We start from the raw sequence: 27,489 nt of genomic DNA, 5'->3' as shown, positions 1-27,489 counted from the left end.
CTAAAAAGAGAATTTTTACTTGTTTTTACTTGTTTATAATATTATACAAAATATTTGGAAGTTACCAATTTTTTATTGTAATTCTACGGAAATATCACAAGAAAAACCCATTATAGAAGATTTATTAATGAAAACTTTAATTTTGGTGGAAAAACAAAGTTAACTCACAGTCTATATGCAACGGTATATAAGATAAAGCGATCAGAATGGATTTGTATTTTTTAACACCAACTATTTTAGAACTTAATTATTATGAATGACACTCCAGCGTTGCCATTTTTGCTATTTATAATAGGAATATTATGCATATAAAATTAAACACAAAATTTGCAATTGAAATGAGAGAATTATCAATTAAGATGTGGTTTCCAAAAATAATTTCTTCTTCTTTGGGTACCGTCTATGAAAGTTGTCGATAACTTACTGCAAATTACTGCAAATTCGTCTCTATCCTGTGCTTTTCTTATTAGGGTTTAAAGGTGTAGTCCTGTCCAATCCTTGATGTTACGGTCAGTTGTCGTCTGGCAGGACCACGCTTCCCTTCTATTTTTCCTTCCATTATTAGTTGAAGGAAGTTATATCTTTCGTCTTTGAATATATGTCCAAAATAAGATGTTTTCCGTTTTTAATAAGTTCTACCAGTTCTACTTCTTTTTATGTAGACATGACTCCCGTTTTTAATGTACCTCCAGTAAGTTGTCGTTCCATCGTTTACGCGGTCTTCCTACTGATCGTCTTTCGATTGGGAAACCGTCTCTTGTCGTCTTTACTACTCTATTTGCTGTCATTCGGTTTATATGATCGTTCCATACTACTCTTTTATTTCTTGCCCAGTCCTTGATGTTGTCCATCTTGCATCTACGTCGTATATCTGTACTTCTAGCTCTGTCCCATGGTGTTTTACTATTAATTTTTTTAAGTGGTTTGATCTCTGCTTCTTCTAACATCTTTTTTGTCCACTTAATCTTCCACTTCCGTTTCGAGCTTTCCGTAGCTAGATAATGTGATGCCTATGATCATATTTAAACATTCTGAGAGAGTAGTATTGCGTCGTCTGCATAGCAGATTATTTTAAGTTGTTTTTCTCCCATTTGGTATCCTTTTTTAGTTCTTTTGATGGTTATGGTTATGGTAGATCGGGATAGGACCCACTTCCGAGCTCTTCATACTTACGATTCTTGGACCTCCTTATCCATCGTATCACCCCTATCATACGGAATAGGCCCATAAGGACCTAGTCTTCAGGGTTTCTGGTGCCCAGGCAGTTTCGGGCTGGTATATCTGCAGTACTTAGCAGGGGCTCCAAGTATGAGCCCTTCCTGCCCTTCTGAACGTCTAATTCTTTAGTCACCTTGTGGCCCTCCAGAAAGCCACAAGTCTCTTTAAGGAAAACTCGCTCATTTGGCTCAGTTGCATAAAGATCGAACCCATGATCTGCCAGTCAGATCTAGACCAGTGCCTACCATAGGTGGCAAAGTTCTTACTTTTTTTATTATTTCATCCATAATCAGGTTAAACAATACAGGACTCAGGGAATCTCCCTGTCTTGTCCCATTGCCAGCTTCAATAGGATCCGTTGGTTCTTCTCTTACTTTTAGTTTTATTGTGTTGTTTTGTAGATACTACAGGTTCACGATCTGTATTCGCACGTTTGAAATATTCTAGAAAGAAATATTCTATGATTTATAGAATTATATATTCTATGAAATATGAATTATTTCTATAGAAATAATTCATACTTTTAGAATGCGGCGGAATATCCATATATCAAAGTTTCCCATGCGTCGTACCGAGCTAATTGCCAGCATCCAGGCCTTGTAATAGGATACTGTGTATTATTATACTCTAGATATTACAATTTATCATGCAATATCGATTTTGCCTGTTGGTTTGTGTTTTCTAGAAGATTATCTTCAATTTGTTTCATTATTGTTTTCAATTCAGACCACAACTTTTCAGAATCTTCACTCTCTCCACTTTTCGTATTCCTATTCTTAAGTTTTCGACATTTTTGATTAACGCAACGTGTTATATTTTGCTTCGTTTCTTTTTTCTTCAGGAAGTTCATGTCTGGTTTTGATTTTACTTCTCTGTTTTGATACTTTTAGTATATTCTTAAATTTGGATACAAGTAAGGTGTGGTCGGTAAGAACATCAGCACGGAGAAGATTTTTGCACGTATAATACTATTTCGGTATATTTAATTAATCATTGTGTAGTCGATCTGCTTTCTGATGCAATTTTCTTTCTTTATCTTATAGAAATTTCCACGTGTATAATCTGCGAGCTAGTAGTTTAAACCATGTATTCATATTAATCATGTTCTGTTCTTGGCAGAACTAAAGCAATATGTCACTCCTTTCATTTCGTAGTCCCAGTACATTTTCACCAATGATATTTTCAACTTTGCCTTTTCTCATTTTTGCATTGAGATCTCCCATTATTATCATTGTTTCATATTTTTTGTGCGCTGCATTAAAACTTGTAGATTTCTATAAAACTGTTCAATCTCAGTGTCTGGTTCATCGGCTGTTGGATCATAGACTTGTATGATATTGAAGCTAATTGGGTTTCCTTGCAGTTGTAGAAGTACCATACGATCTGAATTATGGACCACATTTGTAACTCTTTTTTCTATCGCTTCGCTTATTATGATGCCCACACCATTCCATCGCTGTTTCTGGTTATTATCTGAGTAATATAATATTATCTTCTTGTCAATGTTAATTTTTTCTTAATCAGGTCATCTTATCTCGTTTATTCCGCGAATATTAATATTTAACCTTTTCATTTTTGGATGGCGTGAATTTTGCCTTCCTCCAACATGCTTCTAATATTCCAGGTGTCGATCTGAATCATTGGTGTATTTTTAAGTTTTTCCACTCTAGGGTGAGTTATAGCTCTCTTCGCGGAGATTCTTAGCACCCCTGATCATCTAAGGTCACCACTGGAGGCAAAATGAATGTTTTTACTTTGCATAGGCATTGTTCTTGTGAGATAATTTCCCATTGCTTTCTACACCTCAGTTTATAGCCAGTTGAATCAATATTTGATTACCGCCCATAAATGTATAATCTCAAACCTATTACCAATTATTTTCTTCCAGCTTTGAGTCACTAATGACATAGCTGCTGCCCTATGCCATATCTTCAGTTGGTTCACGGGTGCTTATTTTGTATGACCTTATTCACACCTGTACATATCTGTGTAGGACATTTCCCTATCAGCCAGTGAGACGCGGCGTGTCGGTTGAGTACTGTCCGTCCGCCTGTCTGCCGCGAAGTAACGAAGAGCACCTACTTAATTAAGAACTCTTCACGCAAGCTGGGACGGACACGACAACAATAATTTACATTTATTTAAATGGTACAAATGCAGAATATACTCTTGCGGATATTAGTTTTTAAATTTTATTTAACTACAAATTGATAAACTGTTATATAAGAGTTTTAAGCAAAAGCGATAACATTATGGACATGATTTAAGAGGATTACCTATCCAGCGATAACCGTACAGTAGTAAAACTCTTTCTTCTTTCGATCGGTCGTTCTGTGTGTCGACTACTTTATTTATTTTCATGGTTTAAAAGATTTTCAACATACTTTATTGTGATTTTTCTCATTTTCTCTTCCATCATAGAGATATTCAGGTCTACATGAATGGGTTTTATTGCTGACATACTCAGAGGCCGAGGCATTACCTTCCATTGTAAGAATTCTAGATTGTTGACCCTGAAAACTTTTTGCATTTAATAGTTACAATTAGTAGGTCTAGATTCGCTTAAATATACAGTATATTTGAGGTATTTTCAGATTAATTTGAGCTCTCTTGTTTTTATGTGAGTTAAAAAAATATGTTTAAAAAAATGACTTCTGTCTTAGTTGATAGAGGAGTAATATTAAAAGTAAATCCTGGCCAGTTAGAGTATTTATTCTAGATGTTATAAGAACAGCCTCTAAAGTAGAGTGTTGCACATGGGCCTGTTCCTCGTGTTTCCAAACGTTTTATGTACGTACTAATACGGTCCTGTAGATATCTCTCCTCATTAAGGGAGACAAAGCTTATTCAGTGTGCACACACATATCTCAGTCACAGTTTAATGCTAAAAGAACTATTCTCTTTAGCAATATACTGTGTCTCAGTATTTGTATAACCAACGAGAGAGAAACATTCCAGTTTGTGTAATAATCCACCCTAAGTGTAAGTGTCTAACCAGCTCAGGGATCCTTTATAGCCCTGTGCATTAGTAGAAGATTTGTTCATTATCACAGGTATCATAATACGATTTGCATACACACACAATATTGAAATTCATTGACAAATTTACATTACTTATTTATTTCGACAAAAAAAAATAATACCAGCACCTATAAATAAACATTTGGCCAATTCTCAATTTTCATAATTATTAAAAACCAATTGTTTTATGACTAAGCAACATACATGAGAGCGGAAAAAATGACTGTGAGCTGGATGTAAGAAAACAAGAAGGAAATGTAAACCTAGGAGTTTTACACAAAATCCTTACATTAAAAAATTTGTCGAGACAAGCCAAAATACATATACACAAAACATTTTTGACAGCATTAGTCCTCTATGCAAACAAAACATGGGTGCTAAACGAAACACAAGAAAAAGAAAAAAATGTATCGGAAAGAAAAATATTGAGAAGAGTTTTTGGTGGACTCAAAGAGGGGAAGTTATATAGAAGAAGAACCAATGCCGAGATCATAAGTCTTTTCAAAGAGCCTACGAAGTAGTTAAAGTATCAAGATTGATATGGTTGGGACATTTGGAAACAATGAGAGAAAAAAGAATACCAAAGATATTAATAAATATAGAGATGGGCGACAACAGAGTGGGTCGACTAAAAAATATGGTTGGATGAAGCAGAAAAAGACCTTAAGGAGAAAGGTGTTAAAAATAGGAGAGCAAACACTAGTTGAAGTAAATAAAGAACTATTGTCAAACTATGGTCCTAAAAAATCTGCAGTAGCATTTTATAATAATGCATACAAACGGATTTCTGCTGATTAACTTTAATTCTTGATTTATCGGCTCATTATTTATCAAATCTAATTGAGTTTTTAGATGAACTAATACAATTTGTGGGTCCACTTCTACAGTTAGTATAGTGGTCTCATCTGGAATTGTTACTATTTTGTGTAAATTGTTATTGGTTTGTCTCTAGCAAAAAGGTACAGGAGTGGTCCCAAAACACTTTCCTGTGGAACACCAGCTTCTATTGGATAACGTGGAAGTTTTATAATTAGGTTTGGAAATAACGCTTTTGGAAATAACGTAGAGAATTTGTTGTGAGTTGTTGTTTAATTTTATTCAGAAATTCAGCAAGCCACACCCGATCAAACACCCGTAGAGCTTTTCTTGTACTCAAGACCTGTGATTATTTCGTTAACAATTATGTCTTATTGCTGTGTAGTTGAATAATTAGACCAGAAGCAAAATAATTGATGTTCGTGTAAGAGTCGTGCAAAAAGTTTTGAAAAGAATGGTAGTACTATATAATTTTGAAGTTACAGGACAACACAAAATATAGGAGGAAAGTATGTAGTTCTCAAAATACTGTTAAATGTGTATGTCAGTGGTACTATCGTTTTCTTGTCGTTTGAGTATTTCTGGCGTGATAAGGTCCAAACCAGGAGCTTTGTGACTGACATTTAACAATAAGGTCACAATTCATCTGTAATGCTGGTTTCTAAACTATCATTTAACTTACAAATATCAACAACAAAATTTTAAACTGGCAACTATGCATCGATATGTTTTAACGTTTAACGTAACTGTTTTTATTTATAAAGATCCACATGCTTCCCAAGAATTTATTCAGATTCAGTTAAAGCTGACAAGCCGGTGTGAAAGTTGTCAATACCGAATATCTCTACAGTTTGTATTGTTACGCAAACGTGCTTGTGACTTTGGACTTTAGTTTTCTTGATTTAATGTAAAAAATGGAGGAAGAAGGAACTGAGGAAGAAACTGTGCAACTTCGAACGCTCACTTGGACAATCCTAAATAATCCTGATTTGCTTGAATTTTTTAAAAGTGTTTTTAATCGCGTAAGTATTTCAATTAATTCTCGAAGAAAATTTAATAAATGTTAATATAATTCATGTAATTCTGGTCTATTAGAAGAACCCTGACCCTGTAGTTAATTAGCTTGAACATTGCCTAATATTGTAAGTTTAGTTAGTTCACTAAATATCTCTATTTTTAGTCGGACCAGGTATAAAACGTTAGAATACATTTAAAAAATATGAGTTTCATTTTTAAATGGTAACGTTAGAGTGGGATATTATTAAAATGACATAGTTGTAGATGACAAGGAGGAAAGATCTATTTGAAAAAGAAAGAGGCCTATTTGATTTAAAACATAATTTAACGCAATTTGAGTGAATTAAAATCGGTGTGCCTTATTTCTCTCTTACTCTAAAATAAAACCACCCAATGCCTTTAATATTATTTATACATGTTTCGTTCTCTGCCTCAAACGCTCTTCCCGTGAGAAAACAGACATTTGTATTACTGTAATCAATTTTTGTTATTATTGAAACTTACAAGAAGTTGCATCATTTGATAATAACATCATTGTTGTTATATTAGAGGAAACCTGTCAAATTTAATATATCTAAGGGTTTATAAATTATTGTAGATTTTTAATGAATGGCTATGTCTCCCTAGATTATATCTAGCCCCTTAGTTCAGTACCATAATCAATTCACACCCGCCTTTTTCTGTTTTCCTTTTTTTCCTTTTTTTTTTTCATTTTCTAATATAATTAATTATGTATAATTCTAAGAGATTAATAGGCCGATGGCTTCGTTGGTAATTTTTTCCATGTAATTTTATTTATTGTTTTCGTTTTTTATTTTTTCAAGTTTATAGTATTAATATCATTTTTCGCCCGTCATTAATCGTGATTGTGATATTTTCTTTCTTCTTTTAATACATATAACAAGAAAAAAGAAGAAGTAGTACGATCAGGCGACAAAATTGAAACGGCAAAAAGAATTCTAAACTATATTCATAGCAAGAAATCGAAAAAAGTGAGAAACCACTTTTGGCTATGGGAATAAAAGGACCAAATATTTTGGCCCGCTAAATCCGAAACTTTAACATGATAATCCGAATTATTGTGTAGGAGTTTGATATTAACAATTCAATTGTTTAAATGTTTATAAATAAAAAACTAATAAATATATACCCTTTTGACGTGACAACGTCTTAAATTAGGTTGTGGCTCGGAGTCACTCATGAAAAAGTGTAACGCCCGCTCACGTCTGTTACGATGAGTCACCGAACGAGAGAGAGGCCCGCCGGACCGGCGAATGCCTTGCGTCTCTCTCCCACTCAAACATGATCGGTCCGCTGGTGCGATGCTATTTCTCCTATCATCGTCCTATCCTCAACAAAATCACTCAAATAGAAATTAGTTAAATTTAAGTTTACATGTACAATGTTTTAGTAAACAAAATATATTTCTATAGTTAAAATTTGTGCAATTCTTATTTTCATTCAATTCCTTGTTCCTATTGTGCAATTTAATAATATTCATATCAATAAATATTCTACCGAGAAAAAGACGTTGTCACGTAAAATCTTCGCCCGTAAAACCGACTTTACAGGCAACCGATTTTTTTCAAATCATGTTTTGTTTCTTTTAAAAAAATAAACCAAACATGTTTGAAAAATTAAAATCAGTCCATTAGCCGAGATGTTAAAAATTTATGATTAAAAAATGGCAAATTATCGACTATATCAGACATATTATTATGCTTTTGTTCAACGTAAAAAGATATAAAGCATCTTGTATTAAAGATTGTGATGATTATATAAATATATGCTTTAAAATCAATTTTGAAAAATTTAATTTTATCAATTTGTATACGTTATATAGAGTTATATACGTTTAAAGTGTACAATTTAGGTGTAAATACCAATTGAATTTGTTTATAACGACTTTTAGATGGTATGAGATTAAAAAATTTAGTATCATGTTAATGAGGACTATTATGTTACTGGTTGAAAAATCCAAATTACCTAAAACGTGACAAACGAACAAGTTATACCGCTGTTAGAAAATAAAAATAATTCTATTAAATTGTGTTTTAAGAATATCTCTACTTTCTATTTATGCGGCAGAATGCCATTAGTATTTATTTCTCAGAGCTATTCTGACGAACTTAATGAAATTTGATAATGATAGATAATCTCGATGGTCTAGTACACAAATGTTTAAGTGCAAAAATATATGATTTGAGTTATTGAAAATTTAAAGTTTATTTGTTCGTCATAATTCAGAGTAATGTTCTAGAACATGTAATATGCTTTCCTAAATTAGGCTGTAGGGTTAGCTTAACCATGGAAATGCTAATTTGTGATATTTGATTATACAGTATTAAAAATTTTCACAAATTATCTGAAATAACTGTACTTACCACATTCTATTCTTTCTTCTTTGAGTGCCTCTCCTATCGGAGATTGGATATCATGGATCAATATTTATTCTGCGTATTACCTCTTCATTTGTAATTTTATCGCCCAACTTATTTTTAGTATACGGCGGCGGCGGTAGCACCACATCTCAAAGCTTTCAAGATTTTTAACATTCCTCTGTTTAAGAGTCCATACCACAACACCGTAAAGCAAAGTACTGAATACATAGCATTTTAACATTCTAGTTCGTAGCTGAATACTAATATCACGATTACAAAATAATTTTTTCATTTTTATAAAAGTAGACCTGGCAATTTCAATATGTCTTTTTATCTCGTGATTTTGGTCACCTATTTCATTGATGAGGGTTCCCAGGTATTTGTATTCGCGTTCTTTTTCGAGTTGGGTACCGTTTATTGCGATACTAATGTTATGTATTGAATTCTTACTGAAGCTACATATCTCATTCATACTTTCAACTAGATGTTGTAGATTTTCCGCTGTTCTTGCCATTATCACAGTGTCGTCAGCATATCGAATGTTATTGATAACTTCTCCATTGACTATTATCCCTTCGTTTACATGTGAGAGAGCTTATTGGCATATTTGTTTGCTGTAGATATTAAACAAGAGCGGTGACAATATACAACCCTGTCGTACTTCTCTACGTATTTCTATTTCGTCCGATGTTTGGTCTTTTATTTTTATATTAGCTCTCTGATTCCAGTACAGATTTAATATTATTTGTATGTCTCTGGTGTCGATGTTCTTACCCTCCAGGATTGCTTTGAGTTTATTGTGGCGTACTTTGTCAAAGCCCTTTTCATTAGGCCAATTAGGCCACAGATCAATTATTCTATACTTTTGTGTAAATTCATAAACAAAATTTAAAAGGGTACAATTTAATAAAGTATTTTCTATAACATTAATGGCTATTTTCAATGTCACATTTAGAACCATTAGCCCAATCAGGTTAAAAAAAAGGGCGAAAAATTTTTCGCAGATATCTGAAGCTTTTAAGACTTAGGTGGGGTTACTAGATGTCGAATAAATGAAAAAGTACTCGTAGTTTTACCTTGCGTTTTTTTTAAACAATAATTTATGGTCACAATTTGATTTTTTCTCTATAAGTTTTTCCCTTATATTTTACATAAACAATATTTATATAATTTTTTTATATCAAGCATATCTTTATATTCCCGTTTTTTAAGATAAATAATTTACGGAGATATTTCCAAAAAAGCAGTTTATTTATAAATATAAATTTATAAATTTTATTAATTTTTTTATTAACAACATAAAATGTTATTAATACATTTGAACATCGAGGAATTTCAAACGATCGGTCAAATAGTTTAAAAGTATTTAATTTATTTATCACTGAGGCTAAATATTTAAACTATTGAACTTGCTCTATTAATGATGCTAGACTCATTTAGCAAATTTCATAGGATTCTTTAAGACTTAAACTATCTCAGAAGTTAAATGCATATTGCGTTTTCATCGAAATTATTTACAAAACAAACGTTTGAAAAAGGGGTATGTTTTTTTACATATAAACAATTGTAATAACTTCTATATTTTTCAAGCTACAGACTTGTACTTTATAAAAGTAAAAGCTATAAAATTAAACATAGCTATAAAATTTATCCAATTTTTCGAAACTTACAGCCTTTTGAAACAAAGGTACTTTCGAAAGATCTACATAGGAAAGTGGAGGGGATAACTGTTTCAGCTTCGTTTTTTTTTCGAGATCGGAACTTCAAATTGAAACACGTAGGAAAAATAATTTACATTATCTCGGCTTCCATTGCAGCTAGAAGCCCCTTCTTAATTTGGAGTAGCTCGTCGAAATATAGTTTTCACTGGCCGGAAAATATGGGAAACCTCGAAAAAATTGGAGAATAGTGACATAATATTCGCTAGGTTTTGGTCTGACCGTCGAAATTAACATACACCAATCACGTGTAGAGTAAATTTTCTTATGGCGTTTGGCCCTTTCTAGATATGAGTGTCCAGTCTCCATAAATTTTTGATCCAATAATCTTTAAATTATCGCTTTTATTATGCACACCTCATGTATCAGAGAAGCGTGCCACGTGTGTCAGGTAAGTTCATTAGATATTTCAACAAGCAACTGCCAATTTCAGCACTGCCTATATTTCCATGTGTTTCATCCCAAACAAAACAGTGACCATCAGAATTGAATGTCTCATAAATGGTGAAATTAAAAACATTTAACTTCTGTTTATAATAAATTTGATTGTAACCTGCGTGAAGAATAGGCAAAATTGCTTGCATATTTGAAGATATTGACATAAAAGTTTTGCCTTCGTCTGCACGTGATTTTTGTTTATCATCCACTTTCATCTGCAAAGCTTATTTTTCGCGTTGCTTGTGATTATTGTAATCTTCTTGTAGAGGTTCTTTGTCTTTGTTAATATTGTACGAATTATATAGCGAACATTAATCTTTCTTAGTAATATTACTAATATTCTGTTCATTCACGAATTTTCTAGGTCATATACTACCGAATTCTCCAGAAGGGTCGAATAACAACTTCAGGTAACAAGAATGCAGCCGACGGCCCGACCCTCCGAATTTACCAGACGAGAAGGCGATCGACTTTTCTAGTCTAGCGGTATTGGATATAAATAACGGGATTTTCATTGTGGGAAACCAGTCAAAAAGAAGCTCGGTCAATTGGTGCCCTTTCACGGTGTAGGTCGTTTTCGACAAGTCTTCTTCTAATCGTATTTTGGCTGATTCTAAAGTTATAACGATCCAAAAATTCATTTTGTAGAGAAGTACTGGTAACAAACCTTTGTCTCAGTGTACGAAGTGTCAAAAACCGGTCTTGATTAGGAGTTGTAACTGTTGTTGTTGAAACATTAAAATTATTTGATTTACCAGGGTCTTTAATTAATGTGGTTATATACTTTTAGAATAGCACTGATGATGGAATATTAATTCCGAAAACGTTCTGTGATATAGCCCGATAGAGTGTTATGTTATATATAGAGTTTATAAAGAAATTTTTAAATAAATTTTTATTTCTTAGTTCTTAGTTTCCTTGTGGATTTAAAACAGGAAATGATTTATGGCAAAGTCACGATAAGCAGTTCAGTAGATGTTCTACAATGAGTCATATATTCTTCTGAGCAGTAAAAGCAATGTGTGTGTGTGTGTGTGTTTGGTGAGTTGGCTTGGAAACTAGTCCTTTAGCCACAGAATTGTAATGTAAGATATTAGTTTTTAAATAATGTAACCAACTTTAAATAAAAAGTTACATATTAGTTCATATACTTCTCTACTATCTAAGGAGAGTAAATGGGTGATGTTTATGGGAGTCTGAATTTTAAGTTCTGATAGTTTTGAATACAGCTGATCTGTTTCATACCTATGTTTATCGCACTTAAAAAGAATATGGTTGATGTCACATTGTGATATATTATCGCATGAGCATACCCCAGAAGGGATAATATTTAACTTAGCCAAGTGAGCTGGGAATGCACCGTGATTAGTTTTCAGTCGAGTAATTGTGGCTGTCAACTTCTTTGGCATTGCATATTTGAAAATATAGTCAACATCTTGTGGTAGGGTAGGGTGGATAGTATAATATTGATTATTTGAATTCGTTGCTATGTTTTTCCATTTTTCTTTCCAATTTATAAAAATTTTGTTATAATAATGTTGTTGTAAGTCCTCCAATGTAAATATGGGAATATAGAGTCCAACATGGGTCGCATCTTTAGCAAGCTGATCAACCAGTTCATTTCCCTCGATACCTATATGACTTTTAACCCAAATAACTGTAATATCTTTACTATATATTTTATTTTTAATAGCACAAAGAATATTATTTCTTTTATGTTGAGTCATATCTGAGTTTAATCCTTTAATGACCGATAATGAATCTGATAATATTACTGCTTTATTTAAATTGTGTGAATCTAGCCAATCTAATGCTTTTTCGATAGCTACCGCTTCAGCAGTATATATTGAACAATGTGATGGAAGTTTAATTTTCAAAGATTCGCTTTTATGTGGAATGTAAACTGCGCAACCTGTGGCACCATCCTTTTTTTTTGAAAGTAAAAGCAATGTTTCAGAAGATATTTTTTTATTATAACTTTTTCAAAACTATCACAGCTTAGCTGTTTTACCAAAAAATACTTTTTGGTGAAATGTTGTAGTAGTTATAATTAAAGTAATTTTTATCTGAAAGACCCAATCTACAGCGATTTGTTCGTAAGTAGAGACAGTTTCGCGTATTGTGAACCTGACCACCAGACTGCTTTATTAAATGGGCCTGTTTTCTGTGAATTTCAGTCTGAACTTGAAATATTAACATAGTAGTTAGCGGCTTAGTTTTGACTTTGATAAAGAAAGGTCAGCAGTTTTCTAAAAATTGGCAGCTAGTTGGCGAATAACAAATAATGAACTTGATAGATTTTTTCTTTAGTTGTGAGATATGAGCCGACCAGTTCAGTCGATTATGTATGGTTATTCCCATTAGTTTAACAGTCTCTTTGCTATCTGGATCAATATGTAAATTACTTGCAGATATAATCAAATTTTGGGTTTTATCTAAGTTAAGTTTCAGTTTGTTTGCAGCAAACCATGTGCTAGATTTAATACAAACTTCCTATAAGACATTTTTAAATCATCATTATTTTTTCCTGATATTACTTATGTCGTATCATCTGCGAATTGTTCGGATTTGTACGGAGATATAAATTTAGACACATCTTTGACATAAATAATAAACAAAAGAGGTCCTAACACCAAAGCTTGTAGGGCTCCATCTTTTACGGATAGAAAATCGGAGAAATGTCGTTTAGACACTATCCCCTGGTGTCTGTCACATAGATAAGAAGATATAAGTTTAAGAGGGATACCTCTGATTTCATAGTAATTTAATTTGTGGAGCAAAATGTGTGAAACGCAGTCAAAAACCTTTGATAAGTTACAAAGAGATATTCCTATGCGAAATCCGCATTCAAGCCCCTCAATTACCTCGCTTATAACATTATATACCGCGTTCGTAGAAGAATGAGCACTTCTAAATCCTTATTTTGAGTTGCTAAAACAGTTATTGGACTTAAATAGAAATAAAATTGTTGTTTGATAACCTTTTCAATCACTTTCCCAAAAGTAAAAACAATGCTTATGAGTCTGTAATTGTCAGTTTTTGAGGAATCACCTTTTTGTAGATAGGTAGTACTTTTGAGTATTTTAGTACTTCCGGAAATACTCCAGGTGATAGAATTAAATTAATAAGATGAGTGAAAGGTTTTAAAACTATTTGGTAAGTTTCTTTTAAAACTTTCCTATTAATTTCGTGAACGTCCCTCTACTAAGAGACTTATTTGAGAGAGCTCTTTTTCCACAACGGGACCAAAAAAAGGGTCTTGCTCGGAGAAGGATCATTTCTGTAACTGAACAGGACATCGATATTAATAGTGGGAAGAGATGTAATTATATTCTTTGTAATTGTAATAAAAAAATGATTTATTTTGTCTGGAGGTAGATCAGGTTGTACCGAACTGGATCTTAAATTATTTCTTTAGAAATTTAAAATTTTCCAGTAGACTCTAGGTTTATTATTGGAATTAGTAATAAAATCACAGTAAGCTGTACTAGCTAGGACACGTTTAAGCTTTTATAAACCAGAAGAAGTAATGAACCGTTGAAATGTTTTATTATTGTCAACAACTTTATGCTCAGCTGTTAAAACTGCGACTTGACTATCGGACGTCGTTTTGGAAAACAAAGGCATTGCATTTCTAGCTTGTATGATGTGTATTTGATGTTGTTTTCTACAATTGTTTTTGTCTTTTAATAGTTGTCATCAATGGTACTCTTAAGCTTTCTCTTTGTTGATTCTTTACATAACAAAATAGAAACGCGTGGGGCTCTTGTCTCAGTAAATGTGCTCATTCTAGATAATATATTCTTATTTTTATTAATTATAGAAGGCTTTCGATCGTGGATCACAAGAAAATCGGATATAATAAACCTTATTAAATTTCAGGCCATTTTTAGATTATATTACACATGGGCGCAGCCAGGATTGTTTTCAGGGGGTACATCTGCTTTTCAGGGAGGTGCATTTTCACCTACACAGAGTATTATTCAATATAAAATATAGCACTATACATGTATACCTATGTACTTTTTTTCCAGACGGCATATTGCATAATATTTCTTTTATTTTAGTGTGACACAGATAAAAACGGTCTGGTAAGCGTCAACGAACTTAAAAAATTTTTAGAAACGCAGGAAGAGGTTGACATTCCAGATGATGTATTAGAGTGCCTTTTGAAGAAGTTCGACAAGAACAAAGATCGGCAACTAGACTTCGAGGAGTTCTTGGAAATGCTTACAAACAAGACTTTTAAAGAAACGTTTTACAAAGTTACAAAGAAGTAAGCATTTTGAATTATATACCATAACGTCGGTATTTAAAAATAAATATGAAACTTTCCTTTGTAATGATTTTTCTTATTTTCTAATTATTTTTCATAGAAAAGGCGTTCGTCATACAGGCTAAAACAAAAATACCGTTGTTTATATTTTTTAATTCTAATAGATTTGAGTAATTAAAAAAAAAATAAGTGATTTGTATATTGTTATTTATATTATATTAGTAAAAATCGTACCGGATTCATCATTTCTTGATCATTTATACAGGCTGGTCCTTAAGTAATTGTAAAAAAGAGACAGTCTACACTTAAAAATATTACGATTTATGCCAACTTGCTTTTATAAAATGTTGATTTTAAGAAAGATACAGAGCGTTAAAGTGAAAATTTAAAATTTGATTTTTTGCTATAACTCATGTTCATCAATAACCAATATATCAAACTGAAAGGAGCTGATACTGTCTATAGTTTTGAAAATGTGCCAGAATTTGAATACTTAGGAGTAACCATAACGAACACAGGAAAAGAAGAAAAAGAGATAGACTAAAGATTAATGAAAGGAAGCAAAGCGATAGGGTCACTAAATTCATTACTGAAAGCCAAAAATGTGTCAAGAACAGCTAAACTGCGAGTCTACGAGACAGTAATCACACCCACAGTGATATATGCCAGTGAAACGTTTATTATGAACCAGCAGGAAGAAAAGAGAGATCTGGAAAAGAAATGTGCTCAGAAAAGTCTTCGGAGGAATAAAGATGGCAGAGAATATTTGGAGAAGATGAACGAATTAAAAAATAATGAGGATGAATGGAAAACCAGCAATTACGGCAAAAATACGAGCCCAGATCACAAGAGCTAGACGGCTTGGTTACATTATATGAATTCCAGAGAATCGAAATGTTAAATCAATGATGAAGGAGAGAGATATGGGGAAAAAAGAAGAGGACGTCCAAAGAAGAAGTGGTTGGAAGAAATAAAGCAAGACTCGTCAGAAGTAGGCGTGAGAAATTGGAGAGAGAAAGCAAGGGGCGGAAAAAAATGGATTGAAATAAGTTTTTAGAAGCTAGGGGCCTACAAGGCCTGCAGCGCTGTTATATATTATATATATATATATATATATATATATATATATATATATATATATATATATATATATATATATATAATATATATATATATATATATATATATATAATATATATATATATATATATATATAATATATATATAATATATATATAATATATATATATATATAATATATATATATATATATATATATATATAATATATATATATATATAATATATATATATATAATATATATATATATATATATAATATATATATATATAATATATATATATATATATATATATATATATATATATATATATATATATATATATATATCGCTGCACTGTATCGAAACAAAAATCTAATACCGTCATTTTGTTTTATTACTTACTTCGTTTGGAGTACCAGAAATTGAATACGGCATGTGGAATGCAATTTTAGATTCCCTTGCCGAGTAATTTATCCAGCTGTTTGTTTCGCAAGTTTTAGGAAACACACTGGTAAAAATTTGAATTCGGTTTCGCTAGGTAGAAATCGTTTGATTTCTCTTTTAGTTTTTAGATGGCGTAGTTACGTCCGTATTTGTTATTTTGATAACTATTGTCTAGGACGGGAGATATTTTTGTTTTGGTTCAGAGCAGTGGTTATACCGTTCTGAGGAGATCTAAAGAGGTCGAAATACGTATAAGCGGCTGTCGCTGCCCTGTATCGAAACAAAAATCTAATACCGTCATTTTGTTTTATTACTTACTTCGTTTGGAGTACCAGAAACTGAATTCACTACGAATTTTGACCAGGATGAACGGCATGTGGAATGCAATTTTAGATTTCCTTGCCGAGTAATTTATCCAGCTGTTTGTTTCGCAAGTTTTAGGAAACACAGTGGTAAAAACCAGTGGTACCACAAGTGGTAAAAATTTGAATTCGGTTTCGCTAGGTAAAAATCGTTTGATTTCTCTTTTTGTTTTAAGAAAACTTGATGTGCCTATCCGTTACGAATGTTGGCGATCATCATGGCAATCTTTATCTTATCTGCAACAGCTCAGAAAAGCTGCACAGATGTTGTATTGAACCAGATTCTGAGGTTCTTTAACAAAGATGTTCTTCTTCTTCCTGGACCTCGTTTTCCAAATATTTTTCCTTGCAGGATGGCTTGAAGGAGAGCATATTTGGATCCATTTCGCATAATATGTCCGAAAAATTGCAACTTTCAAGATTTGATGGTGATCAGTATGTCTCGGTTTTTATTCAATCTTCTAAGGACCTCCTCATTTGTCCTCACTCGGTCAGTCCATCTGGATCTTAAGTATTCTCCGATATAGCCACATCTCAATGCTTTCAGTTTTCTGCACATATCTTCGTTCAAAGTCCACGATTCAACACCATAAAAAAGGACAGAGAAGACGTAGCATCGCAGCATTCTTACTTTTGTTTCAAGAGAGAGGTTGTGACTCTTGAAGAAGGCCCCCATCCAATTGAAGGTGGATCTAGCTTTTCCGATGCGTGATCTAATCTTCTGGTTGTTGGCCCATTCTTCATTTATTATGGTGCCGAGGTAGTTGTAGTGCGTCACTCTTTATACAGGGGATTGGTTGACGGATTACTCCAGCTAACGAAGGCAAAATATACACAAACAATAATACTTCTAAATTTTGGTATAAAATACCTTTAAGTGAATAGTTAACGAAATATTAAAGAAAATAAATATATCAGTAGGATAATTAATAGTAGTATTTGACAAAATAATAGGAAAAGATTTTACAAGGAAAGTGAGTACCACGACCAATCCACTGCCCTCGTATAATATGGTGGTGCACCATCTTGCATAAACCACTTATTTTGGATTAAATTTAACTCGCATGGCCCTAAAAAAGATTACCAATTATTCCACACCATACATTAATCTTAAATTATGTTGGAAATGCCTTCTGTCGACGAAAGACTGGTCAAGATTTTGACTGTTTCGGATTGCACACGGACAATCGGACAATCATTTGCAAATTTGCAGCATAAAGGTAAATCTGCTGGTAAAGTGTGAAAATGCTCGCGGTGTAGAATTTTTAAGTCTGAAGTTTTGCTGATTCCTAACGCTGAAGATAAACGTCGTGTACTTACTTGAAAATCATCGTCAACGCGAACCATTACCTTATCTTCTTGATCAAGTGTAATGTTTTGCGGTAGGCCTAATTTGTCACGTTTAGGACGAAATGAACCACTTTCGCCTAAATTCCGAAAGAGATATTTAAATGTTGGTGATAAGGTTGCAGCCTGTTTGAGTATCTTTTTAAATACTCCCTCTTCGTTGCACGTCAGTTAAAGTATTGCTGACAATAAATAGCAGTCATATCTTTCATAGCCATATTAGAAAAATTATTATTTCATTGCAGTTTCTGTTTTTTCTTTAATAAACTAAAGTCTAATGATGGCATCAAAACTGGGTTCAACAAAAAGGTGGTATGTACAGTAGCTGGTACTGCAGCGCGAGGTTTCATACTATGTTTTCTATATTTTTAAATTTAAATAATATTTTTAAAATGTAATAAAGTAATTTTAAACAAATTATATTGTAATAAAATAATTCAATAAATTATTATGTTTGCTAGTAGCGCCACCTGCTAACGTCTTAACGAAGCATACTGTGTTTACTTCTGACAGACCCGTCAAAGTCACACTAAATATTAAATTATAATATAATTATAAACAATATAAATTTTATATTTGATCATTAATTTGATAATAAATTTAATTGTTATACATAATAAACAAGATGTTTAAAACTAAAATTTGATTATAGTTTGAAAGGAATTAATTAACAACTAACGTTAAAAAATACATGATGACTATAAACGAATTGTTAAAGAGGAGTAAATCGATGTGAAGACCGTTATTTCGTGACGCTACTCGTGACGCCGTGTCGTGGCGCTTCTTTAGTGACGCTCACCTGGGCATTTTACTATAGGGAAAATTTATATTTCGCCAGTATAGAAACTTATAGAAGCGATAAAGAAAGGTTTTAGAAAATTGTAAATATGATAACGGCCAACGTCTTAATACGGACACGGCACCTAAAGAAATAAGAAAAAGAAGATAGAAGCGAAGCTTCTATCTTCTTTTTTAGCAAAATGCGTAACAAACCGTTTTATGATGTTTCGTTACCACCTTTGAGTTGTTTTTATAAGAATAAACTAATAATCATGCTTATCCACAGGTATTCAGTGCTTTACCGCACAAATATCACAACTAAGAATTATTATGCAGCTGATTTATAAAATGCGATTATCTCCAAAACTGTTGAGTTTTAAAGTTATTAATAAGTATACCTTTTTTTTTGGTAAAATAATATGTCTTGAATTTTTTTTGATAAAAATGGCGCTAACTTGAAAGGCAAAAAAGTTAAGCGCAAATTTATGTGGCATATGTGGCGCCCTCTATAAGCTGTTCATCAAATTATTTTTTTCATACTCAAGAGCATCCAGTTGTAAACTTTTATACATAAATTTAAAAACATTGAAAGTTATAGCAAAAAATAAAATTTTACTGTCAACTGTCAGTTGTCAAATCTAGACTTGTTAAGAAGGTTAAATTATTGATCTAGAACTAAGTCGAGAGCAAGCATACAATCGAAAAAATTTTATTTATAAAATATCTCTCTACCTTTCCATTCTGCGATCAAATAGAACAGGGTCTTCCTACAAATGTTATAAAATCCAGGATGTAATGTCCTAAGATGGTTTATTAATAGTTGCGGTCCTTGATCTTCCACTTTTAACATCATTTTTTAGTTAAAATCACTTCTTTGAAAGTTTTACAATCCATTACAGTTACTATAATTGGGTTGCAATTTGCATATGTATTATTAAATAATTGACCTTGTCCTTCTTCTTCTTGAGCCGTTCTCTATTTTTTCGATATATGCCTCTCTCATTGCTCTCCAGTTTTCTCTATTTTGGGCTCTCTGGTATCAATTTAGTCCCGCTGTTCTTTTTAAGTGGTCGTCGCGTCTTGCGATCTTTCTATGTTTCTGCTTTCTACCCATGGTCTCCATCTAATCACATTTCCACTCCAGCTTTCTTGACTTCTAACCACATGTTCGAGTCCTACTATGAGGAACATACTCTTTGTATTGTCTTCGACTCTTGTCCATTGTCTAACTTATTTGTTAGTTTTTCTATCTTTTAAAGGTATTCCTAAAATTTTGCTTTCTATAGTTCTGTGGTGTCTTTGTACTACTACTGCAACTAGTTTAGTTGCGGAATTCTCATGTTTAGCATGCATTTTAACTTACCACTATATGTCGCCGAGCTCAATTTAATTCTTCTACTAATTTCGTGTTCTTTGTTTTGTCATCATAATTATCAAATAAATATAAGGTTGAATGCTCGAATAAATGAACTTTAATCAAATAAAAGGCATATATCGAGCACAGTTTAATTTAATCTTGCCCAAGTACTTTCGATCTCTAGATCATCTTCAGGGGCATCTGAAATAAGCTTCGTCAATTGCGGCCTATCCGACAAGAACAAAATATCATAAACATATAAATGTACATCACACTACACTACAAAAGGACAAACAAACACTTTAAAATTATTGAAGAAAAGCTACATTGCGTGCAGAAACCGGAGATTTCTGTCTGTGTGAAGAAGTGAAGTGAAGTGAAAAAGTGAAGATTATACTGCCTACAGTAATGCTGTTGGAAATGAAAAAGAAGTAATGAGAAAGGTGTACGAAGACCACATAAACGAAAAAGAATTATCACGGTTAGAAAAAGAAAAAGACTAAAACGAAGCTGAGTGTAGATTATTGGGTTTACTGCAAAAGAAAACCATTCTTGGTTATTATCTTGGATTCTATGAAAATCTTTGAAAAACTTTCCCATTCCTTTTAATTTTTTTTTTACTTTAATTGATTGTTTGTATTTAATAGTATATGTGATTTTGTTAAATACAGAGTTTTGCCTTTGGTACACTCATTTCTAAGACTAAATTTCATTGTAAGGTTAAAGTATTTTGTACGTTGTAAATTCTTACGTTTGTGCCATATTACTATTTGTTATAATATTTTTGAGAATAAAAGTTTGCTTATAATCCTAATTTTTCATTGGACAAACCTTATTTTATCATAATAGTACTTTTTAAACATCTGTATAATAATGAAAATTAATAATATTTTCTCTGAAAAAGTAGCAAAATTCAAAACATCTTATTTTAAAACATTTTTTTTTTATTATTATTATTTATTTTTTTGAAATATTTTCATGTTTTTTCGACATAGAAAAGATACAACTAATACAAACTAAAACAAAAACCTACTAATGTTTATTGTGGAAAATTTTATTTACCGATAAATCTTAAAAATGCTCTCCTGAAAATTTTGAGATTGTACAGTTTTCATCCGAACGGACGATATATATTTTATTACATTTTAACCCATATGGACCAATTTACGTTGTATGGTAAGTTTTTATTAATATTATATGGTGTGAGTAATTAAAATTTACAAAAACGGAATATTTAATAGGCATCATTTGCCTTACTTCAGCAAAGTAAATCAACATTTAACAAGAGCACGTGGTTTTAAGAAGCGATGTGACTTCATATATTTTGTGCGATCAGAGACAACCAGGTTGTAGCTCTCCCTTTTTATATGGTAACTTAAACTACTTTTTTCATATGAAAGATATCTTAACATACTTAAAGTAAATTTATGCAATCTTCATTGTTTAATTCCTGACGAGCTATTTCTATCACTTTACAAATAATCACAAATAATGACAATTATGACATCTTCATACATGGACTGCTAAAATAAAACAATAAATATCTTACCTTTAACGTTAAACCACAATTATATCCAAAAGTAATAACTTTAGGTATACGAAACCCTGCCCTAATACTATTGGAAAAACAACAATTTTTTTTTCATTAAAATTATAAAATGTCTTATTTAAAATTATTGACTTACTGTAGTTTGAAGTTTTAAAAAATGGCGTATCATTTGTGGACACCCTGTATTTAAAAATTTGATTTCCATGTATATTCCTGAAAGAACGGTACCTATTTTTTGCATTATCTAAATGTTACTGTAAATAGCATAATTAATTTTATATTTTAGCATATTCAAATTTGTCGTCCTCCCTTCGAAAAATCGAAATTCAGCACAGCTACAGCGGACCATCACTTTCACTGGAGCTTACGAAGGACAGTTCACATATAAAGCAAATATTCTTGGAATGGCTGTATTATCCATTATTCAAATAATTTGTTTTTATGCAAATTCGACGTATAGAAGGCCGCATGTCTTGTCTGATGCATTAAGATACCATCCTTGCAAGAAAAGGGAGGTGTACAGATACGTCACTTATTTGCTGTTGCATGCTGAGTAAGTACCAATTTAGATAGAATAGTATATTACTCTATAACAATCAGAAATCTCATCCAAAGACCCGTGAGTCCTTGTTGAGGGAGAGAACTCTGTGGTCTATAATTCTGTGAGGTAAGCATGACCTAGTGTAAGCTAAGATCGACTGAACTCCTAGTGTCAATCAACATTAGCCTTATCCCCATATTCGTGGTTTTTAAGTACTCTTGATTTGACTCTTGATTTTTTTTAGCTCGGAATACTTCCGAGTGAGGATCGAAAAAGGTTCAACGAGCGAGCATGACTGGTGCAGCAAGAAAAAAGTTCAAGTACGTGTTAAACTCTCCATGAAGAGACGTATCACTCAATTGAAGACAGAGGGCCAAAGATCATAAGAACGATCCTCAACAAGATATATTCACCAGATCACAGGAATCTGCAAAACACTAATGCATAAATATGGAGATAAATCATACGCAACAATACGACGATCACTATATTCTGTTCTCTGCTCTCTACATTGCCAATATGCTATTTTTTACTAGTTTTTTATAAAAGTATCCTATCCGCATGTTAGCCACCTCAAGTTATGAAAGATTCTTTAATTCAGTCTACTTTTTAGTAAGTGAGATCGGCTGTATTTGTTAGAAGAGCTGCGCTTGGACAAATGTTGCCTATGCGTTGTATATAACTTTATAAAACTTCATTGAAATAGGTAAAAAAAAATTTAATTGGATATTTTCTCTTGGGACAAACACATACACGAACACAAACACATATTATATCTATATATTATATATTTTTCTTTTTCAGCACCATGCATCTGTACGGTAACCTAGTCATACAGATTCTCCTTGGAATACGCTTAGAGATGGTCCACAGTTGGAGGGTTGTAGTGATATATGTGGCAGGAGCTTTTGGAGGCTGTTTAACTCATTCTGTTCTTGATAGATCATCAACTTTAGTTGGAGGGAGTGGTGGAGTGTTCTCAATGTTTACTGCTCACATTGCTGCAGTTATTTTGGTAAGCCTTTACAAGATTAACAAGGCACGATGTTAAAATACTTTACGGGAAATATGGAATAGTAATTATGTACCATAATATATATCAAAGAACAGTAACATATCTGTATCAATTTAAAATAACATAATCTATTACATTATCTATCCACCTATATTCTTATATCATGTAATCAAATTTATTTATTGTGTGAAAACGCTTACTTAAGACTGCTGTATAAAACAAATTATTGGTCTGGTGAAATATAAATTCAGCAGTTATTGATCTACAAATTTTCCAACATAATAGATCTGTAATTGTATTTATAATAGTATCACCTAGTAGTTTTTCCCCTTGCTTGTTTAATTTTAAATCTGTTTTTTTGCCAATAGAAAAAAGAAGCATGTACGTTTCTAGACCTTACTAATTGAAATTGCTATTAAGTATTTTGCGCTTTTAATTCTGATATGTTATTGTTTATTTTCAGAATTGGAGGGAATGGACGCATCCAACAGTCCACCTGCTTCTCTTCGGCGTAGTTGTCATTATTGACGTATTCTACAAACTATTTGGTCATACTGAAGTTGGAGATGAAACTAGCTACTTAAGCCATGCCGGCGGTGCTGTGGTGGGGTTGTTATTTGGCGTCAATATTTTGCGGAATATCAGAGTAACGAAATTTGAAAACCATTTATGGTATATCTGTCTGGTAACTTTATGTATACTGACAATAACTTTTATTCTTTTGGATTTTATGCTGCCCATGGAAGTTGACTGTTGCAATGTGAACATCAAGATGAAGTCTGAGAATTTAGAGGTTGCTAATCGTACAATTTTTAATAGTTGACACATTTACGTTCTTTGGTTAATAATTATATCAAACTGTACAAGGCTGAAACCTACATGACATAGTTATTTATCAATGATCTGAAATAACTTTGAAATCTCTAGTGGCTAGAGTTTCGATTGAGGAGTAGAATCTTTTTTTGATGGAAGGATGGAGGAAAAGTCCAGTGCAGTTAATTTTCTAATATATATTAAGCGATGAAATAGTATTAACAGTTCAAAAGATTTTAAATAAGAAGAATAAGAAGAAGAAGAGATTACTAACACCATCAAGGAGAGAAGAAGAACAAATAAATTTAAGATCATATAATTAGTTGTCAATGTTGTAGAAGGACAACATAAGTGAAGAAGAAAAAACGATTGTAGTAAATTCTAAAGTAATAGCAAGCATTAAAGTTTTGACAAATTTCTTCGTTTGTTATTATTTAATATTTGTTGGGTCTATAGTCCGATATACTGATCATTTTCTTAAATTTCTTCTTTGATTTTCTTTGCAATTCTTTAGAATTGGAAAAGTAAATATATAATTTGCATTCATATCCTAACCATCTAAACCGTTTTAAAAAATCCATTTATACATGAAGATAGTTATATGGCAATAATTTTTTATCTTGTTTAACAACTAACTAAACTTTGTCTCCAAGTAACTAGTCTGTACAGGGTAAGATATGCAATGCTAACCTTATGGGAATTTTGCCAAGACGTTGCCAGTTTTATGCAGTGAGCGATGGCGTTCTCTATTGTCTATCTTTCAAAATAAACGGAATAAACCAGGAGTTCTCAACAAGTCCTCACGTACAATTTTATGTAATTTACAAATACCGTTTGCTAATAATTTTACATAATACTATACATTATTTGTTTCTAATAGTAACTTATCAACTTTTATCGTTTATTAGTAGCAGTAGTATAATAAAATGTGCATTAAATAAACATTTGTTTCAAAGTTTAAAATAATTCCGTTAATTTCTACTAACTACCAAATTTAAAATGTTATTTATGTCCCTGCGGTGCTAATTACTGCCATAATGTGTAAGGAATTTGTAATTTTGGTTGATATCAACTGCAAATACTTTCTTCTAAGTTATTAAGTAATTAAGAAGCAATTAGAGTAATTCTTGTACAGAATATGTTTAATAGCTTGATACATCCAGGGCCTTAATTAGTTTTGTTATTGTTATTATTTGTTGGTGGCTGTTGTTGTGATTTGCTGTTGGCAATTATTGTTATTTTCTGTTGTTGGCTATTGTTATATTTGACGCCGAATTTTTACTGGAAAATGTAGGAAACTGTTCAATGGAAACATGGCAAAGCTTGAAGAAGAAAAGCTTCAAGAAAAACGTAAAACTTTCAGAGAAGCAGATACTAATGAATATTATTAATTATCATCTTAATCCGGATAACAACGAATCTGTATTAAGTGTAATTAGGAAATTGTCAGAAATGAGTGGTGTTTGAGAAAAGACTTATTGCACGCAGGATCTATCAGTGGATTTGTTGATGGAGCAGAGCTCACGTTTTTGGCAAAGAAAAATACTCAGGACTACCACGACGAAATGGATGGACCGAAAATTGGTTTGAAAATAACTGAATGCTAAATTTGCCAGAAAAAACTGTTGTGGTAACGGACAATGCCTCCTATCACAGCAGAAAGTCAGAACAAATTCACAACAGTTCAACACTAAAAAAAAGATATTCAAGAACGGCTTCTGTCAAGGGACCTATTTTTTGAAGAAGACTACATAAAATGCGAGTTACTTGATGTAGTCAAGGCCTTCAAAGCAAAATATGACAAGTATATAATAGAAGATATTGCCAAAAAGCACATTGTGAAGATTCTGAGGCTCCCACCCTATCACTGTGAACTCAATACCATCGAAATGGTTTGGAGTGAAGTGAAACGGTATATAGCTGCACGCAACGCGAATTTTAAAGAAGCTGAAATGCGAAATTTAATTACAGCAGCGTACCAGGTCATTACGCCAGAGAAGTGGAAAAACTACGTACACCACATAATAGCAACAGAAAAAAAATGTGGGTAATTGACAATTTGTTAGATGATATCGAACCAATTATTATAAATATAAATAACGGAGATAGTGATGACAGTGACGATAATAATGATAATGATGATAGCGAAGCAGAAACTAAATGTGACAGCGATTGACAGAAAAAGGAACTAAATATAATGGTGTACAGTTTCTGTTCATCGCCAACCGTTGCCAATTTGCCGCGCCGATTTTCCTTGCGTCCTCGTCCACACCGTCCCTCCATCTCATTCGTGGTCTGCCTCTACTCCTATTTCCCACTGGGACCGATAATAGAGTTCGTCTGGGTGGGTAATTTTCATTTGCTCTTGACACATGTCCAGCCCATCTAAGCCTACCTATTTTTATGAAGGATATTACATCTCTGCCATTTACTATTTTTTTATACTTCTCGTACAATTCGAAATTATATCGCCTTCTCCAAATACCATTCTCACAGAATGCGCCCATTATTCTTTTTAGTATCTTCCTTTCGAAGACGAGCAGAAGATTTGCGTCTGTTTTGGAGATGGTCCATGTTTCTGACCCATATGTCAGCACTGGTAGGATGAGTGTTCTATATATTATTAGTTTGGTTTTCTGGCTTAAATTTCTGTTTTTTAGCTGCTTGCTTAGTCCAAAATAACATTTGTTTGCTAGCAGTACCCTCCGTTTTACTTCTTCAGATGTGTCATTATCGTTTGTTATGAGAGAACCCAAATATGTAAACTTATTTACTACCTCATAATTATATTGGTCTGTACTGAAGTTTTCTTCGGCGTTTCTAGCTCTATCTCTGTTATTTGGAATAGATGCTATATATTATATATATATATATATATATATATATATATATATATATATATAATATTCTATATATAATATTAAATATATATACAAAAGGAACATTTTTATTCTCGAGAGAGGAAGAGAGAGAAAATATATCTTCTGTCTCTCTCTTACTCATTATCTTACATATGTAATGATTTCACCGATTCACTCCCGTACAAATTTCTAACGTGGAGCGCGCGTATAGAAGTATTACTTCAAAAACAAAAGACAATTACCGTTGGAGTTTATAAACACCAAACATCGACCTGTTTATTCAAGTATATTTGGATTCCATGAAAATACTACAATAGTATCCTATGTAGCCAAGAAGGGAAAAAATGTCATACTGGCCTCAAGTATGCACAATAATGATTAAATAGACGAATCAACAGAAGCCGGAGATTATAACGTTTTATAACTCAACTAAAGGTGGGGTCGATATCGTTGACGAACTTTGTGCCACGTA

At 32.4% G+C, this 27,489-nt stretch overlaps 1 protein-coding gene across 1 annotated transcript; it reads left to right on the top strand.

Moving 5' to 3' along the window:
- The first annotated feature begins 5,859 nt into the window (after nucleotides 1-5,859).
- Nucleotides 5,860-27,093, top strand: LOC140436653 (rhomboid-related protein 3-like). Its single transcript, XM_072525653.1, has 5 exons — nucleotides 5,860-6,077; nucleotides 14,677-14,885; nucleotides 22,074-22,340; nucleotides 23,133-23,343; nucleotides 23,807-27,093. The coding sequence occupies exons 1-5, from the start codon at nucleotides 5,970-5,972 to the stop codon at nucleotides 24,164-24,166; spliced, it is 1,155 nt and encodes a 384-aa protein (XP_072381754.1). The 5' UTR covers nucleotides 5,860-5,969; the 3' UTR covers nucleotides 24,167-27,093.
- The last annotated feature ends 396 nt before the right edge of the window (nucleotides 27,094-27,489 follow it).

The sequence above is a fragment of the Diabrotica undecimpunctata genome, chromosome 3 (genome assembly GCF_040954645.1).
Source record: "Diabrotica undecimpunctata isolate CICGRU chromosome 3, icDiaUnde3, whole genome shotgun sequence".
In the NCBI taxonomy this organism is placed as follows: domain Eukaryota; kingdom Metazoa; phylum Arthropoda; class Insecta; order Coleoptera; family Chrysomelidae; genus Diabrotica; species Diabrotica undecimpunctata.
Note: the sequence above shows the minus strand (reverse complement) of the source record. Positions and strands in the feature narration are given on the sequence as shown.